This window comes from Talpa occidentalis, unplaced genomic scaffold (assembly GCF_014898055.3).
Source record: "Talpa occidentalis isolate TD23 unplaced genomic scaffold, MPIMG_talOcc4v2.1 talOcc4.7, whole genome shotgun sequence".
Lineage (NCBI taxonomy): Eukaryota > Metazoa > Chordata > Mammalia > Eulipotyphla > Talpidae > Talpa > Talpa occidentalis.
This window is the reverse complement of record NW_023605083.1, coordinates 85865449-85885339: the sequence shown is the minus strand read 5'-3', so window position 1 is coordinate 85885339 and position 19891 is coordinate 85865449. Positions and strand designations below refer to the sequence as shown.

General features: G+C 44.3%; 1 protein-coding gene across 1 annotated transcript in view; it reads left to right on the top strand.

Moving 5' to 3' along the window:
• Nucleotides 1–421: 421 nt before the first annotated feature.
• The window catches only part of YWHAE (tyrosine 3-monooxygenase/tryptophan 5-monooxygenase activation protein epsilon), a 40493-nt gene continuing 21023 nt past the window's right edge, over nt 422–19891 (top strand). The window contains exon 1 of the mRNA XM_037495355.2: nt 422–608. Within this exon, the coding sequence (XP_037351252.1) occupies nt 545–608 (64 nt within the window). The 5' untranslated portion in view covers nt 422–544. The remainder of the gene's footprint in view (nt 609–19891) is intronic.

Here is a 19891-nt window from a genome sequence, read left to right as displayed (position 1 = left end):
CAGATCTTTTCATAACCTCTTGGTTAGTGTGGGGTGTTATCAGTCTCAAAATCTGAATTAAAGTTGGGGCCATTCTGTGAAAAAAAAAAAAAAAAAAAAAACAAAAAAACAAAAACCGTTACAGTCTCTTGCTTTCTCTGCCCGCAGTCCAGGCGCAGGTCCTCGATAAGGGCCGAGGTTCTCTCGCTCAGCTCGCTCTTCAGGAGAGGTTCAGGCTGGCTTCCAGGCTCCCAGATCCATCCGGGTTGCTCTCCCTTCCAGTCGCAGTTCCCGCCTTGGCCCTGGGGCGCCCGCTGAGCCCAAGGAGGAGGGGCGTCTAGCCGGTCCCAGCCTCTTCAGGCGCGGAGCTCCCGGTCCCGCCCCCCGCGCCAGTTGCCAGGGAGCGGTTGCCATAGAGCTGAGCAGTTGTCCGCGTGCGCAGGCGGAAGTCCCGGATTGAGGCGCCGCCATTTTTGCTGCCCGGACGCGGAGCAAGAGGCTGAGAGAGTCGGAGACGCTATCCGCTTCCATCCGTCGCGCAGACCCTGCCGGAGCCGCTGCCGCTATGGATGATCGGGAGGATCTGGTGTACCAGGCGAAGCTGGCCGAGCAGGCTGAGCGATACGACGGTGAGTTGGGGGGGCAGTGGGGGGCTGGAATTCTCGGACCCTCTGCCGCCGCCCACGGAGGCCGGGAGCAGTAGACAAAATGGCGGCATCGACTCCGAGTCTGGCTCGGGGACGTGGATTCGGGAAGCAGGAACTGACCTGTGGGCTCTCGAAGCGGTGGGAGGCTCCAGGCTCAGCAGATTTACCCCCTCGGCGTCTTCAACTGTAGACTCTTGTGAACCTGGAGGCTTAGGCGTTGGGGTGGAGGAGTTGGTTGTAAAATGGCGGCTGGAGGGAGGGCGAGTCCTGGGGCGGGGGAGGGGGAGGAGATAGCGGGTGATGTCTCCGGGCGAGCAATCCCCAGGGGAGCTTCTGGGCCAGTCTTGGGGTGTGGATAACAATTGGATGAGGTGATGGGTGAAGAAACACCCGCCACATGGGGGAGAGTGGCGACTGGGAGCTGTAGCGCGGGCGCCTTTCAAGGAAATATGGCGGGTGGGGGCGGTGGCTTTTCCCCGGAGGCCCAATGTGGGGCGGCGGCTGTGGAGTCTCACAAAGGAGAACCCTTGTGAACCGAGGGCTTCCTTGAGCTTGTGGTGGGGGGCAGTCTTGCATGAGGTTGGGAGAGGGCACAGTAGGAATCACTGCAGTTCATCTTTGGGCGGAGGCCAGCTGAGATGTTGCGATCGAATTTCTTTCCCGTAGGCCAGTAGACCTTTTACTGAGGTTTTTTGGGGGCTTTACGTTCAACCTTTTTCTGGGGAGATCTAGAAAAATCTCACTCAGGTTCACTCACGTTCACTTTCCTCGGGCTTATCCTGGAGAGATTGAAGTTCCTGTAATCATTTTCTGGCCCCATAAGCTCTGGGTTCTGTGGATAGACCCTGAGCAGGAAACAAGGAGACATGACTCTGTAGTCCCTGTAATTCAGTCTTCAAGTTTGTGAAAATGGCTTTTCCTTCTTACACGCACCGTTATGACAAATTGAAGGACCTGTTGAAAAATAAAGTTATTTGAAATAACATTCAGTGACTATTTTTTAGTTGACTCCCGGGGCTTGGAATGCATGTTCGTACTTCATCGGGTGCTTAACCTATCCCAAGCACTCAACTGAGGCGTGGGTTTTTGCGTTTAGGAACAGAGGAGCTCAGTAGAGCCTGTTTGCTTTTTTCCATTTTGAGTAAACGGTTTTATGTACAGATGTGGACATTTCTTCTTTGTTCATTGCTGCTGTTCCCCTAAAGGTCGTTAAGACATAGTTCAGAACTTTATCAAAATAGCCATTGTGTCTGTTTAGTCAGTCCCATCCCAGGCTGCTTATTTGAATTTTCCCCTCATCTCCATTTTGGATCTAGGTCCTTGGATTATCCCACCGTTCGTTAAGATGTAGTATAAAAACAGTCGTATGTGGTTTCTGTGCTTTTGTAGGGTGAGACGTGAGACCTGGTTGGAGTTGAGTGCTGTTGATTCTTAATTTTTATTAATTGCTTAAGTCACTTTTCAAAAATGATTTGTAGCGCCCTGGCGTTTCTTGGATGTCAGTTGGGTCGTTATGTTTAGCCTCAAGGCCACTCTTAATGTATCATAAGTTTGGATTCAGAAATTTGAAAATTAGAAAAGCCTCAAACTTAGAAAACTCAAACTTAGGGAAAGGTGCTGCACCAAGTTTTAGATTTGTGAAGTCTAAAATTGTTATTTGCATTGAACAAGGTTTCTGTTGGGAAGGGAATAAGATGGGGAAGTACAGTTCAAGGTCAGGTTTGTCTTTTTTTCAGTGTTTAAAAATCAGACAAGTGTAGGTGTGCTTGTAATGGAAGTTTTTTTCCCCCTGCGTCCCTCTCATGCCCCCAATAGGTTCCCCTTTTAATCTGCCGCTGTCCTTGGGAGGAAATTAAAAATTCTACTGGAACATGCTTTGTTTTCTATGGGAATTTAGATTGTGAGTAGACTTGTGAAGACCAAAAAGAATGTGGAGGAAGGTTTTATTTACTTTTTTAATTAACTTCCTTAATAAAAATTGATTTGCAAGCTCACGTTTAGTGATTTTTGGAGTTGAGTCCTGAAGGTTTTTGACCAAAGCTCTTGGTTATTTTAGTAATACGCTGTAGAAAGAGGCACATCACTACATTGCTAAACATTAGGATCTCATTCAGGAACTAAAGGGAAAGGTAATATGAATTCTATTAGGTGGGGAGGAACTTTATGATTGCTGGGCATAATACAGGGTGGGATTTATTGGAGAGTGGAAGACTCCCCAAGAATCAGCTTCAACCTTTGTCCATTTTTATTGGATGCAGTGATTTAGCTTTGTAGTAAAAAAAAAAAATGATTCCACAGTTTTAGTCATCAAAATATATCAGGTGTGGGAAATGGAAGAAGGTGAGCAGCAATTTGAATGGTTTGATTTTGGGTACTTGGATATAAATTATTTCTATCTGTTCCTGCCAGCAGTACCTTCCTTTCTTTGCATGCTGTGTTCAGCCTAACTTAATCTTCCTTTAACTCAGTGCTGGGGAGTTGGACCAGTTCATATGGATTATTTAGTGATGCTGGAGGAAGAACTAAGCTATAAAAGGACAATTTTGGGTTGCAGATAGGAAATACTGAATTTTGGGGCTAGAACTCTTCACCTTGATGATTAAATCTAGTCTTACCACTTAAGTCAGTAGATTAAGAAATAGGAAATAGTTTTTATTTTATTTGCAGCCATTTTATAAGCAAATCTATCACCTTTTAGCATTCCTGAACCAAATCTTACATTTCCATCTATATCAAGTACATTACAGAAAACCGGGGAATATATATAGATAGGGAAAAATGAGCGCTTTTCATATTTTTTGAAAGTAGAGTATCAGTATACACTACATTCAGATTTGTTAGGGATAATGGCTGATTTTCTTTTTTCTCACTTTCTGCTGAGGATTGGGTCCATGAAAGCTTTGATGGTCATTTTTGGTTCACTCTGAATGCATCAACAAGAGTCAGTTTAGTGTCACTTGAGAACTGTCCTTTTAAAACTACATTGTCTCTTTTCTGGCTTACTCTGGCAGACAAAGAAGGGTGTGAGGCATGTTTTGCATTAAATCCTCACTATCTTTTAGGAAAAAATGGGTAACAGTAAATTGATTAGTAAATTCAAAAGCAGATTGTCAGTTCTTCAACTATAACCGGTAATTTTTTTTTTTTTAAAGATTTATTTACGGGCCTCCCTGGTGGCGCAGCGGTTGAGCGCTGGGTTGCGAAGCTGCCCGCGGCCTCTGAGGAGCCGGTTCAATCCCCGGCTGCTCCCCGGCCACCGGAGGAGGATCCCACATGGCACGCAGACCTCTCCTGCCGCCCTCTGCTCCCCTCAGCAGTGTACTTCGGTCCTTCTGCCTGCTCTGCTCCCCGTTCTGGCTCTGGTGAATTCTCTCACCCTCCCGCGCTTCTGACTGTACCCAGTGCATGTATAAACAAAACAAACAAAATAAATAAATAAAACATGCCTCTAAAAAAAAAAATAAAAATTTATTTACTTATACATGCAAGAGCTGGGGTACAGGCCAGAGATGGCGGGGGCGGGGGGTGGTGAGAGGATTCACCAGAGACAGAGTGGGAAACAGAGCAGGTGGAATGACTGAAATGCACTGCTGAGGGGAGCAGCAGGCCAGACAGGAGAGGTCTGTGCCATGTGGGCAGCTCCCTGGTCGGCCGGGAATCGAACTCGTGCTGCAGAGGCTGCGGATTACTTCAGAGTGCAGTGCTTAACTCCTTGGGCCACCAGGGAGGCCCTACTTTTTTTTTTTTTTTTTTTTAAGATTTATTTATTTATACAAGGACTGGGTCAGAGGCACGGTAGGGTGAGAAAATTCACCAGAGACAGAGCAGGGAGCAGAACAGGCAGACGGACTGAAGACACTGCTGAGGGGAGCAGCAGGCGAGGCAGGAGAGATCTACTGCGCCATGTGGGTAGCTCCCTGGTCAGCCGGGAATCGAACTCGTGCTGCAGTGGCTGCAGACATCTTCATAGGTTGCATCTTAACCCCTGTGCCACCAGGGAAGCCCTATAACCAGTAATACTTTTTATTGCTATTTCAATTAATGCTGAAATTGCTATTTTAATTAGTGGACTTAACCTTATTGAATTTCTGTTTTTCCTGTCTAAACATAAGCAGAATTGTGCAATGAATGCAGTTTTAAAAATCTTACAGGTAGGTCCTTCCTGGTGGCCTAGGGGTTAAGTCTCAGCACAATCCACCTAGGGCTTAAGTGCTTGAGTTTGATCCCAGCCAGGGAACGAATCCACATATGGTGAAGCAGACCTCTCCTGTTATTTCAGTAGATCTGCCTGTTCTGCTCCCCACTCTGTCTCTGGTTAATCTTGTTCCCCACCTCTGGACTATACCCCAGTTCTTATATGCCCCCCCCCCCCAAAAAAAAAAAAAAAGAAATCCTACAGGTAGCTTCTAGTCTCACTATTTAAAGCAAATACTCTTTTTTGTGTATACTTTAGACTTTCATGTATTATTGGATATATTTTAGTCTGTTGGCTTACCATACAGTGGAATATGAGATCACACATAATTGCAATTTGAGGTGATGGGTAAATTTTTATTATGGTGGGTATTCATAGGCATGTTTTTCACTTTTATATGAGAATATCTCAATTTCCATTCTGGTATGAGGGAGGTAAACATAGCAGGTATTAAATTGAGCAAATTTTGGATTTGTAAGTATAGGCAAACATACTAAACATCCATACAGACAAAAAGGTTTTCATATTTGTTCTATAACTTGGTCAAAGGAATATAAAATACTGAAAAAAGGGGGCTCCCTGGTGGCACAAGGGGTTAAGATGCAGCACTATGAAGCTGTTGGCAGCCACTGCAGCACAAGTTTGATCCCTGGCCAGGGAGGTGACCCACATGGCGCAGCAGACCTCTCCTGACTCGACCGCTGTTCCCTTCAGCAGTGTATTTCAGTCAGTCTGCCTGTTCTGTTCCCTGCTGTCTCTGGTGAATCCTCTCATTTCCCCCACGCCCCCACTCCTTTGGCCTCTACCCTAGTTCTTCTATGCATAAATAAATCTTTAAGGAAGAAAATTGAAAAAAGTTTTTTCCACTTTAGGTTGGTGTAGCAAGTGAAATTTCAGCCCAGTAAAATAATGTATCTGATTTTACAAATCAGTTTTAGAAGCAGATCTGAAAGTAAGATTTTTTTTTAGAAGCAGATCTGAAAGTAAGATTTTTTTTTTTTTAAAGAGTGTTTTAAGGATGACAGGAATGTTTAAGAAAAATGGGTATTAAACAGTAATGACAGGGCCTCCCCGGTGGCGCAGTGGTTGAGCACTGGGTTGCGAAGTTGCCTGCAGCCTCTGCGGCGCCGGTTCTATCCCCGGCTGCTCCCCGGCCACCGGAGGAGGGTCCCACATGGCGCGCAGACCTCTCCTGCTGCCCGCTGCTCCCCTCAGCAGTGTACTTCGGTCCTTCTGCCTGCTCTGCTCCCTGCTCTGGCTCTGATGAATTCTCTCACCCTCCCGCGCTTCTGACTGTAACCAGTGCTTGTATAAATAAATAAAAATAAATCTTTAAAAAAAAAAAAACAGTAATGACAGCCTCAAAGTAAAGGTTAAGTTTTAATTTTTTAAAGATTTATTTATGCATGCAAGAGCTGGGGTGCAGGCCAGAGATGTGGGTGGTGCGAGGAGTCACCAGAGACAGAGTGGGGAACAGAACAGGCAGACTGACTGAAATACACTGCTGAGGGGAGCAGTGGGCAAGACAGGAGAGGTCTGCTGTGCCATGTGGATAGTTCCCTGGCTGGCCGGGTATCTTAACTGGTGCTGCAGTGGCTGTGGATAGCTTCATAGGTTGTGTCTTAACGCCTTGCACCACCAGGGAGGCCCAAGGTAAATTTTTTAAAGTATATAATGCCATATTTATATTGAACTTTTTTTTTTTTTTTTTTTTTAAAGATTTATCCATGGGGCCTCCCTGGTGGCGCAGGGATTAAGCACAGCGCTATGAAGCAATTTGCAGCCTCTGCAGCATAAGTTCGATCCCCAGCCAGCTAGGGAGCAACCCACGTGGCGCAGCAGACCTCTTCATGCACATGAGAACTGGGGTACAGGCCAGAGGTGCTGGGGGTGGTGGTGAGAGGATTCACCAGAGACAGTGGGGAGCAGAACAGGCAGATGTACTGAAATACACTGCTGAGGGGAGCAGCGGGCCATTCAGGAGAGTCTGCTGCACCATGTGGGTTGCTCCCTGGCCTGGCGGGGATCGAACTCGTGTTGCAGTAGCTGTGGATAGCTTCATAGCTTTGTGTTTAACTCCTGCACCACCAGGGAGGCCCACAATTTTTGTCTTAATGAATACGACTCATAACTGATAGATTTAGTCATAAAACTTTGAGGGGGAAAGTTGGCAAATGATGTGCAGATGTGTGAAACAGTAGCCTAGATGTCAAACTGTATTAAGGTGAGGTGAGGAATAGCAACAAAAACTTGTTTTTGCTGTTTTTTGCAATGGGCAACTAATAGTTTGATACAGTTTCATGTTGATACATCCAAGTTGAAAATTGGTTTGCTAACATAACTTTGATTTTGAGTTTAAATAGTCACATCAGTCATGTCCCTAGGAACAATTTGAGAGACTCCTTAAAATTTACTGAATTGTAGTAACAATTGCCATAATAATAAAAGGGTCATAATTTTTTGAAATCAGAATGCTTTAAAATGAATATATCAACAATAGGCTTAAACTGGGATTATCCTGCAAACTTGCCCTATGTTCATCCTACCAAAGAGCATTTGTTACTATCATTCATGTCCATTTTATTGTATTGTATTGTATTTTATAGATTTATTTATTCATGCATACAAGAACCAGGGTACAGGCCAGATGTGCGGGAGGGTGAGAGGGTTTACCAGAGCCAGAGTGGGGAATAGAACAGGCAGATCAGTCATGTCCTTTAGATATAAAAGTTCCCTAAACTTTATCCATTTCTAACACAGGAAGTATCTTAGCTTTAAGTCCCTACAAGATTGCTTTTCTTTTTCAAATGATTTTAACATTTGTCAGAACATAAGACAAAGACTTAAAGGGAATGATTTCTTCCTTCCAGTTTCCTCCTTTCAAATGTGAAGGGAAAAAAGTCAAGGATATAGTAATTGCTGAAAATAGTTCACTGGCATATCAGATAGTCACTCTGACAATGTCAAAGCTTAGGACGCTGGTTTTGTTATGTCTACCTTGCCTTAGATCTGTATTTTAAAATGCGGTAGATTTTTGTACTGGTAAATTTGTCCTAAGACATTTTAAGAGTCTGACTACTCATACCTTGTTAAGACCATTCTGTTTAGAATACTGAATCCTGTATAGATTAGAAAACATAATGGCCATGATTCTAGTTCAGCTTTTGAAATTTAGTCTTGAATTTATTACTTTTCTAGTGATTGATTGCAAGAGCTGTACAGATCTCTCATTGCTAGACTTGATTTGGGATCAGTTAGAATTTTACCTAGTGAAAGGTGTACGAAATGTGAAATGTGTTTAACTACCTCATTTATGTATGTAATTTGAAGGCTGTATCAGATAAGGGAAGTTATGACTTTTATACTTCCGATGTGTAATATAAAGGCTTTGGAGTTTGAATTCCTCTTTTATAATGGGGATTAATGATACCTGCCTTGTCTGCTAATTTATAGGACTATATGAAATTGTGGGGTCTGAATTGGAGATTGTAATACTAACCTAAGTACTATTGTGAACAATTCCAATGTGAAGTCAAATAAGTTTTTTTTTTAAAGATTTATTTATTTATGCATACAAGAACTGGGACACAGGTCAGAGGTGTGGGGGTGAGAGGATTCACCAGAGAGAGTGGGGAGCAGAACAGGCAGATGTACTGCAATACACTGCTGAGGGGAGCTGCGGGAGAGACAGGAGAGGTCTGCTGCTCCATGTGGGTAGCTCCCTGGCTGGCCTGGGATTGAACTTGTGCTGCAGAGGCTGCTGATAGCTTCACAGCGCTATGCTTAACCCTTTGCGTCAACAGGGAGGCCCAAGATATTTTTTTTTTAAGATTTATTTATTTATACAAACACTGGGTACAGTCAGAAGTGCGGGAGGGTGAGAGAATTTACCAAGCCAGAGCGGGGAGCAGAGCAGGCAGAAGGATTGAGGTACACTGCTGAGGGGAGCAGTGGGTGGCAGGAGAGGTCTGCGTGCCATGTGGGACCCTCCTCCGGTGTCTGGGGAGCAGCCGGGGATCGAACCGGCGCTGCAGAGGCTGTGGGCAGTGCACCACCGGAGAGGCCCCCAAGATTCTTTTTATTAGCATTCATTAATGCCAAATACTTTGCAGAGTAGGCTTTATTCCCCCACAATTTAAAAGTATTAATATAAATACTGAAAACATTTTATTTATGCATGCAGGAACTGGGGTCCACGCCAGAGGTGTGTGTGAGGGGTAAGAGGATTCACTAGAGATAGAGCAGGGAGCAGACCAGGCAGATGGACTGAAATAAACTGCTGAGGGTTACAGGAGAGTTCTGCTGAGCCATGTGGGTTAGCTCCCTGACTTGGGGTTGGAACTCATGTCACAGTGGCTGGCTGTAGCTTGATAGTGCTGAGACTATAACCCTGTGCCATCAGGGAGGCCCTAAATACTGAAAATTTGATGAGTTTTTTTTTTTTTTTTTTAAAGATTTATTTATTTATTTATACAGGCACTGGGTATAGTCAGAAGCACGTGAGGGTGAGAGAATTCGCCAGAGCCAGAGTGGAGACCGTAACAGGCCGACTGACAAAGTACATTGCTGAGGGGAGCAGTGGGCGGCAGGAGAGGTCTATTCGCCATGTGGGACCCTCGCCCCGCAGCCGGGGATTGAACCGGCGCTGCAGAGGCTGTGGGCAGCTTCACAACCCAGCGCTCAACTGCTGCGCCACTGGGGAGGCCCCCGAGGTGTTTTTTTTTTTTTTTTTTAAGATTTATTTATGCATACAAGAACTGGGGTCCAGGCCAAAGGTGTGGGGTGAGGGGATGAGAGGAGTCACCAGACACAGAGTGGGGAACAGAACAGGTGGATTGATTGAAATACACTGCTGAGGCGAGCAGCGGGTGACACAGCAGAAGTCTGCTGTGCCTTGTAGGCCACCTCCCAGGCTGTGAATCGAACATTGCTGCAGTGGCTGCGGATAGGATAGCTTCATAGTGCTGCGTCTTAACCCCTTGGGCCGCCTGGGAGAACCCTTTTGGTCTTTTTTTATTTTTTATTTTTTTGGTGGGACCCTCGCTGGCGGCCGGGGAAGGAACCGGCACTGCAGAGGCGGGCAGCCTCGCAGCCCAGCGCTCAACTGCTGCGCCACCAGGGGAGGGCCTGGTCTTCATTTTTAAGTGATGTGTTCCAAAAGAAAACTTTTTGTTTCATTTTTTTAAAAAAAGATTTATTTATTTATGCATACAAGAACTGGGGTCCAGGGCAGAGGTGTGGGGGGTTAGAGGATTCACCAGGCAGAGCAGGGAGCAGAACAGGTGGACCCACTGAAATATACTGCTGAGGGGAGCAGCGGGGGAGACAGGAAAGGTCTGCTGAACCATGTGGGTTAGTTCCCTGTCTGGGGATAGCTTGATAGCCCTGAGACTTTAACCCCTGCGCCAACAGGGAGACCCTCATTTTCTCTCAAGTTCTGTAAAATTTGTAAAAGTTATTGAAACTTACTGCTCTTTCCCCATACTTCAGTGTCTTAAATCGTTTACCTCCTCATCCTTTTACTTTCTACCTTTAACTTCCTTTGAACCTCATCTTGGTTTTCTTGTATCTATGAACTTGTTTCACTGCCATGCTGATGGAGTGTCTTAACTTCTAAAAGAAGTAATATATCTTGGAGTGAGAGGTCTTTAAAAAAAAAATCCTTAAATATTGAGACTGATGGGTCACTTCTGCACTCAGAATTGTGGAAATCTGGGTAAAAGACCATTTTGGTGTTCAACCTAGCAGAAGCTTATTAGGAAGGTTTCAGAGTTTTTTGAGAGGCTAAACAAAGAGTGGCATCAGTTTTTAGGCTGGTACATGAGTAAGAAAAATTGTATGTACTTCAGTGTCAAGACTACTGTGTTTTGAAAAACCTTAATATTCAGAGTAATAAAAGTAAGTTGCATATGAATTTTACAAATACATGTTGAGGTCCAACTATGTACCAGGCACTATTCTAGACATTTGGTGTTTATCAGTAAACAAAATACACGGGGATCTCTTTAAGGAGCTTCTAGTCTAGTGAATTTATAAATGCTTTTAAAATAATTCTGTTACTATGTTTTAATTAAGGGTAATTAAGAATTCGCTTGAATTGGTGGATATTGATATGCTATAACATTGGGCAGTATGGTAGATGGTCCCTCTCCCATATCCAATACAGTAGAAAGTTACATGATTTCTTCATTGACTAATGGTGTCAAGTGGTGCTAGCAAATTGAAAAATACAGTGAAAAAGTTTCCGCTGATTCTGATAATAGAATTCTACAATATAGTGCAGTCTCTTTGACCACTATGCCATGTACTTTTCAACATTCTTTAAATCTTCAGTAACAGGGCTTCCCTGGTGGCGCAGGTGGTTGAGCCCCGCACTGTGAAGCTGTCCGCAGCCTCTGCAGCATGGGTTCGATCCCGGTCAGCTGGCGAGAATCCCACATGGTGAAACAGACCTCTCCTGTCTTGCCTGCTGCTCCCCTCAGCAGTGTATTTTTTCAGTCTGCCTGTTCTGTTCCCCACTCTGTCTCCAGTGAATCCTCTCACCCTCCCACGTATCTAGCCTGTACCCCGGTTCTTGTATAAAAATAAATAAATCTTTAAATCTTCAGTAACAACCCTACAAAGTAGGGTATAAATGAAGACCCTTAGGTAAGGTGACAACAGATACTGAGTAAATTCCCCTAGGAGACAGCTCAGTCTGTTTCATTATGAAGCTGATATTTTTCGATTGTTGAATCAGTATAGATTTTAATTTTATAACATTTTAAAAGTTAACTTTGATCGACGTTGGCTTAATTTCTCTTTATAGTATTATTATCACCTTTTACATATGAGGACAGAATGGTATTTATTTAGGTTGAGTATATTTTCTAGTGGTGAGGTAACAAGAAGATAGTAGATTAAGTAGTGGGCCAGAGGTCATTAAATTTAGCAGAGATCTGCCTAGTCTAGGGTTTTTTTTTTTTTTTTTAAGATTTATTTATTTTGGGTCTCACCTGGTGGTGCAGTGCCCAGCCTCTGCAGCGCTACTCCAATCCCTGGCCACCGGCGAGGGTCCCACATGGTGCGGGTCCCACATGGCGCGCAGACCTCTCCTGACACCTGCTGCTCCCCTCAGCAGTGTGTTTCGTCGGTCTGCCTGTTCTGTTCCCCACTCTGGCTCTGGTGAATTCTCTCACCCTCCTGCACTTTTGACTGTACCCAGTGCTTGTATAAATCAATCAATCAATCTTTTTTTTTAAAAAAAGATTGATTTATTTTATACAAGAACTGGGGTACAGGCCAGAGGCATGGGAGGGTGAAAGAATTCACCAGAGACAGCGGGGAGCAGAGAGGCAGACGACTGAAAACACTGCTAGGGGAGCAGTGGGTGAGACAGGAAAGGTCTGCTGCACCATGTGGGTATCTCCCTTGCTGGCTGGGAATTGAACCCGTGCTGCAGAGGCTGCAGACAGCTTCACAGCGCGTTGCTCAACCCACTGTGCCACCGGGGAGGCCCTAGTCTGGGTTTTATCTCGACTGTTGTCCCTTCAGTTCCAAGCTTTTTGTATAATGAGCTTTCTTTTGTGATATGTAGTTTTTATGTGATGAATTTGCAGGTTGAAACTTTTTTCCTTTTTTTATTAAAAAAAGATTTTTATTCTGCATGGAAGAACTGGGGCGTAGGCCAGAGGTATGGGGGGTGTGGGAGGAGTCACCAGAGACAGTGAAGAGCAGAACAGGCAGATCTACTGAGGTACACTGCTGAGGGGAGCAGCAGCAAGACCGGAGGGCAAGACAGGAGAGATCCCCCGCGCTATGTGGGTCACCTCCCTGGCCTGGGATTGAATTCGTGCTGCAGTGGCTGCAGATTGCTACATAGTGCTGACGCTTAACCCCTTGCGCCACCAGGGAGGCCCCCACCAAAGTCATTTCACATGGTGGCTAAGCTCACATGCCCAAAAAAGCATCAAGATTTAGTAAGCACCAGATTTATTCTGGGACTGTGTGTACTTTCTTCTTCATGTTGATTGGTGTTGCTTTCTGTAGTTAACAAAATTGATTTCACCTATTTTTACTTTAGGTCTGTCTCCTGCTTTTTTCTCTCAGAATAATGAATCAAATTTGCTGTTTGCAATTCTTTTAATGCAGTTCTGTCAGGGCCACTTTATAGTATAATTTCTCCTGGAATGTGTAACTATAGGGCACCCCAGGTATAGCCATCATTTTGGAGAAAGTCACTATGTAAAGTAATACACTATTCTCACATAAAATAACAAGTGAGACCTTTTTGCTAGTTGTCAGGATAAAGAGAATAGAAAAGGCCCTTGTGTTCTTTCCAGAAAAGAATTAATTTCAGTGCTGTATTTCAAAGGCGGTAATGTGCACTTGTAAGATGTTTGCATTTTAATGTTATACAATATTACAACAGCAATAGGATTTTTTAAAAAGGTGTGTTTATTAATGAATAGAAGAACTGGGGTGTAGGCCAGAGGTGCAGGGGGTGGGAGGATTCACCAGAGATTCAGTGGGGAGCAGAACAGGTGGATTCATTGAAATACACTGCTAAGGACAACAGTGGGCAAGATAGGAGAGGCCTCCTGTGCCCTGTGGGTTAGCTCCCTGTCTGGGGATCTCACTTCGACTTCAGTGGCTGCCAGTAGCTTCATAGTGCTGAGGCAACCCCTTGTGCCACCAGGGAGGCCCCTACATGGAAAACATTAATGGAAAATAGAAAAAATGGGTGTAAAGAAGACTTGTATTGGTATTTCCTGTATGGAAGCTTTTTTTTCCTTCACCATTTCATTATGTTTTATATGTATATTTGATCTTTTTAAAAGATACATTTATTTATGCATACAAGTACTGTGGCAAGGGCCAGAGGTATGGGGGGGGGGGTTGAGAGGATTCACCAGAGACAGAGTGGGGAACAGAACAGCAGATTGATGTAAATACACTGTTGAGGGGAGCAGCGGGTGAGCCAGGAGAGGTCTGCTGCACCATGTGGATAGCTCCCTGGCCTGCCGGGGATTGAACTCGTGCTGCAGTGGCTGCTGATAGCCCCATAGGTTGTGTCTTAACCCCTTGCGTAACCAGGGAGGCCCTATATTTGGTTTTAATATTCTGTCATGGACTGTTTGTATATATTTTCATTGATTATCCAAAAGTAAGTTGTTTGGAGTTTCTGACTGACTGTATGTTGTTAGTAACACTAATGAAATACTTGTCTGATTTTCTGTTATTTGTGTTATTTTAAGACATTCTAAGAACTGGAGTTTACTGGTCAGAGTTAATAAACACAAAGCTTTGTCTGCTTTGCACACTTCTCTGAAAGGAGAGCAAAAATTATAGTACCACCAACTTACTGCACATTACATAATTTTTTCATTACAAAAATCATGCATTTAACAATTTTAAACAGTTAAAATGTGAAATGCAATTTTCCTACAGAAGGCACAACCATATAAAGTAAATACTATTCCATTCTACCAGAAGTAATTATTAGTATCCGAGTATTCTTTTTTTTCTCGTAAAGATTTATTTATTTATACAAGCACTGGGGTACAGGCCAGAAGCGCGAGAGGGTGAGAGAATTCACCAGAGACAGAGCAGGGAGCAGAACAGGCAGAAGGATGGAAGTACTTTGCTGAGGGGAGCAGTGGACGAGACAGGAGAGGTTTGCCTCACCATGTGGTAATCTCCCCAGCAGGCCAGGGATTGAATTGGTGCTGCAGAGGCTGCAAACAGCTTCACAGCGCTGTGCCTGTCAACCCGCCATGCCACAACCACCAGGCCCAGATTATCTGAATATTTAAGAAGTTTCTCTTTGCTCAAATGCCAGTACATATCAATATACAGGGATGTAATGTGCATCATTTTATATAATAGTAACAAATATGTTACAGTTGCAATATGATACAGTTGACTAAGAAAATTCTGGATTTCAGAGGCAATGTAAGAAAGTTTCCTAAGATTAGATTATAAATAACTTTGAACATATCATTCAACAACTTGCCTTTTTTCCTTTAAAGCTTTGTGAATATAAAAAGATACGTTAGGGCCTCCCCAGTGGTGCACCGGTTGAGTGCTGGGCTGCGAAGCTGCTCGCAGCCTCTGCAGTGCCTGTTCCAACCCCGGCCGTTGGCGAGTGGCGTGCAGACCTCTCCTGCCGCGCCCGCTGCTCCCCTCAGCAGTGCATTTCCTCGGTCTGCCTGTTCTGTTCCCTGCTCTGGCTCTCACCCTCCCGAGCTTCTGACTGTACCCAGTGCTTGTATGTATAAATAAATAAGTAAATCTTTAAAAAAAAAAAAAAAGATCCTTTAGGGCCTCCCAGTGGTGCAGCGGGTTAAGCGCAGCACTGTGAAGTTGTCTGCAGCCTCTGCAGTGAGGGTTCAATTCCCGGCTGGCCAGGGAGAGTCCCACATGGCAAGGCAGACCTCTCCTGTCGCGCCCACTGCTCCCTTCAGCAGTGTATTTCAGTCGTCTACCTGTTCTGCTCTCTGCTCTGCCTCTGGTGAATCCTCTTATCTTCCTGCGCCTCTGGCCTGTACCCCAGCTCTTGTATAGAAATAAATAAATCTTAAAAGAAAATTTTAAAAATAGAGACACTTTAAAAGGAAAATTGACTGTTTTAGCCAGAGTAAAGTGAAAACTAAAAATGTCTGGTTTGTTCACGTAGATAACTCTTCCTTTAAAGTAGGACAACCTTCCCAGGGAATTTTAGTGTATAACCAGGGTTGGGAACTACTACCGATTGAATTAGAGTCAGTGGGGATGCTTGTTAAACATTTAGGTTTTCGATATGTATTCAAATTTAATGCCTAGCTCTCCCCATATATACCTGAGCCTGTCTAGATGACCGTTTGAAGCTTGTTTTAGAGGCTGTCTCAGCTTGGCCTTTTTTTTTTTTTTAAAGCAGTTAAGTAATTGCCAAAAAATCCTGAGTTTAAGAATATGGAAGCTTTATGGCAATAGTACCATAAAGTCTTTTGTCTGTCAAAGCTTTTAGCAGACAGTGACTAATGGTTATGGGTATATATTTCCCAAGTGTGTTATTAAAGGTTATAACTGTTGGTGCAGATGATGATAATTAATGTAACTGTAGGCTTAAAATTTTAGCTATAAATGGTAATACTTTAACATCATTTTAAAAATGTCAGCTACTGGTTTAGCGTTGCATTATTGTTAGGGTTGCATTGCATACCTGTGAACTTAATGTTTCTTTTATTTCCTTGATTTCTATCATTTCTCTCTGTATCTGTGTATTTTTATGTTATACTTTGATAGTTTTGTCTTTATTTTTATATAACACTTTGATTAGTTAATAAAATCAGGAGTTTTCCTTCAAAAGTGTTCCAAGGATTTCACCTGTACTGTTTTTACATTTATAGATATGTTTTGTTTTACATATATATATTTTTAAGGATTTATTTATTTATTTATACAAGCACTGGGTACAGTCAGAAGCACAGGAGGGTGAGAGAATTCACCAGAGCCAGAGCAGGGAGCAGAGCAGGCAGAAGGACCGAAGTACACTGCTGAGGGGAGCAGTGGGCGTGGCAGGAGAGGTCTGCGTGCCATGTGGGACCCTCACCGGCAGCCGGGGATCAAACCGGCGCCGCGGAGGCTGCGGGCAGCTTTGCAGCCCAGTGCTCAACCGCTGCACCACCGGGGAGGCCCTCTCTTGAACTTTTTAAGGCTGCATATTTATTTTGCATGTCTTGGGAATCAGTTTCCCCTTGGGTAAAAAATTACTACCTAATGTACAGTTGTTTACAGTCTAGTTTAGAACTGTTGCCAAAAAAAAAAAGATTATTGCCAACTTTTGTAATAGAAATAGAGAAGGGGAATCAGTGTTGTTAAGGACTGTAGCTAGGAAAAATTTAAGTAGTAGGTGCGATATTCATTGGGGTGTATAAGATCTAGATGGTTGGAGAGGGATGTTCTTTTAAAACATACTGTCGTGGGGCCTCCCTGGTGGCACAAGGGGTTAAGCATCAGCACCCACTGCAGCACGAGCTCAATCCCTAGCCAGGGAGGTGACCCACATGGCATAGCAGACCTCTCCTGTCTTGCCCTGTTGTCCTCAGCAGTGTATTTCAGTAGATCTTCCTTTTCTGTTCACCACTGTCTCTGGTGAATCCTTTCATCCTCCCATATCTATGGCCTGCACCCCAGCTCTTGTATGCATAAATAAAAAAACTTTTTTTTTTTAATAGAGGCATGCTTTATTTATTTGTTTGTTTGTTTGTACATGCACTGGGTACAGTCAGAAGCGCGGGAGGGTGAGAGAATTCACCAGAGCCAGAGCAGGGTGCAGAGCAGGCAGAAGGACCGAGTACACTGCTGAGGGGAGCAGCGGGCGGCTGGAGAGGTCTGTGCGCCATGTGGGACCCTCCTCGACCCTCCTCCGGTGGCCGGGGAGCAGCTGGGAATCGAACCGTCGCTGCAGAGGCCGCAGGCAGCTTCGCAACCCAGCGCTCAACTGCTGCGCCACCGGGGAGGCCCCCAATAAAAAAATCTTCTTAAAAAAGAAACATTATTGAAGGTACAGGTAAGGGATTAGGCATATGAGGTCTAAGAGTGGAATATTTGGGTTAGAAAGAAAAAATGGAACCAGATTACAGAAGAAGCTTCATTATTAGCCTGAAATTCTGTTTTCTATTTAGCCTGTTTTCTATTTAGCCTGTTACTGTATGCATCAAGCACTCCTAAGTGCTTACATCCTCCTGCCTCTCCCTCCTCCCCCCATCTTGGAATAGAGGCAAGCAAAGATAAGGTTTTCAATGTATTGTTAAGTTCCTGATATGTGCCAAACAATTCATTATGTGATATCCTTTGAAAGCTCATAACTCAGTGAGAGGTGGGTATCTCCCAAGTTGTGGGTGAGGAAACAAGCTCTTAGAGGTTAAGTGAGATAGATCAGATAGCATGAACATAAATAACAAGCCAGAATGAAAAATCTGATCTGAGTCCTCCTGACTATAAAAGTGGTATTTTCCCACTATGCTTTGTTTTTTCCTTAAAGAGTGTCTTTTGGTCCATGTAAAAAAGTGTAAGTGGTTATATAGCTAGGACAATAGTGAATGTGTTAGAACCAGGCCCCTTTTAGGGAGACTTCCCAGGCCTTGTATTTCCTATTTCTTGCATCCTGTTTGTTTCACTACAGAGTGCTAAAATTATTAATCCTGTCCACTTAATTTTACATTTTTTTAAAGATTTATTTATTTGTGCATACAAGAACTAGGGTGTAGGCCAGAGGTGTGTGTGTGTGGGGTGAGAGGATTCACCAGAGACAGTGGGGAACAGAACAGGTGGACTGACTGAAATACACTGCTGAGGGGAGCAGCGGGCAAGACAGGAGAGTTCTGCTGCGCCATATGGGTAACTCCCTCGCTGGGGATGGAACTTGTGCTGCATAGGTTGCGTCTTAACCCCTTGTGCCACCAGGGAGGCCCTGGTTGTCCAAATTTTACTGAATACTCTTGCTCATTCCTTATTGTGTCAAGGTAGTCAGAAGGCAACACATGTAACTTTCTATAGAAATGCCTTCACTGTTTTTTGAGATCAGAAGCGTCTGTTTGAAGATACAGAGTCTAGAGTATTCTGGTCAGACATTTTCTATTAGTGGTCTACCCGCTACCCGCGCTGATCGCTTTATTTAAGGGTTTGTAACAGAACTGAGCCTGACCCAGTTCCTCCTTCCCTCTACAAAGTCTGCTAAAATGAACTGGGCTCCTTTGCCAAGTTCCAGCCAGGGGACTTGTAGCCTTTTGAACCCTAGGCCTTGTAAGGTGGGGAAGAAGGGCTGGAAATCAGTATAAATGGGCAAGCTGCTGGGGAGGTGGGCAGTCCATTTGGCTTGCCCAAAATGTCAGGGATCAAGTCAAAAGGTTTTGTGGGCCTCCCTGGTGGCACAAAGGGTTAGGGACCACACTGTGAAGTATCAGCAGCCTCTGCAGCCAGAGTCCAATCCCCAGCACCCCCACATGGCGCAGTGGACCTCTCCTGACTTGCCTGCTGCTCCCCTCAGCATTATATTTCAGTCGATCTGCCTGTTCTCCCCACTGTCTCTGGTGAATCCTCTCAACACCCTCCTACCCCCTGCACCTCTGGCCTGTACCCCAGTTCTTATATACATAAATACATCTTTATGGGGAAAAAATGGTTTTGGAGCCAAGGGAGGCAATTCAGGCCCCAGGACTCAGTAACCCCTCATTTCTACTTGGTGGCCAAAAACACTTCCCCAGGGCCTCACTTGTAATTAATCACATAACCACACAGACAGGACCTGGATCTATATCCTGGATCCCAAAATCTCTGGATTGGTATCCTGTGCGTTGGTTTATGGTGAGTGAGTTCTTAGTTGCTGATTGGCTGTCTTTCTAATCCCTTTATACATCCACTGGTTCTTACAGATTTGTGATGGGTGTCTGGACTTTTGTTGTCATAAGTAAGGTACAAGAAATGACTCTGGTGTTATGGGCAGAGTTCATTTTCACATCATAAGTCCTGTGATTGCACATGGGGTAGGTAAACCAGGTCCCTAGGTGCCCATCATCTACTTCCTTGTAGGTGGCTTCCTCCTTGACGTTCTGTACCCCATGTTTGCAGGAGGGTGTAGAGTGGTATGGGTAAACTTTTTTTTTTAAAGATTTATTTATTTATGTAAAAACCCGGGTACAGGCCAGATGTGTGGGAGGGTGAAAAGATTCACTAGAGACAGCTGGGAACAACAGGCAGACTGACTGAAATAACACTGCTGAGGGGAGCAGTGGGCGAGACAGGAGAGGTCTGCCATGCCATGTGGGTTGCTCTGTGACAGGTGGGGATCCACCCTGCACTGCAGATGTTGTGGACAGCTGTACAGCGCTGCGCTCAACCGCCTGCGCCACCAGGGAGGCCCTGTATGGGTAAACTCTTAAGTTTAGTACCTTGGAGAAATTTTCCAAGTCAAGCTTATATACTTGCTTTTTACTGACTAGAATAAAAACATTTTAACTTGCAATACTTAAACTGTTGCTTCAGTTGCTATTGATCACGGTTAATTTGTGATCTGCATAAATTGTCTATAATTTATAAGTGTTATCTG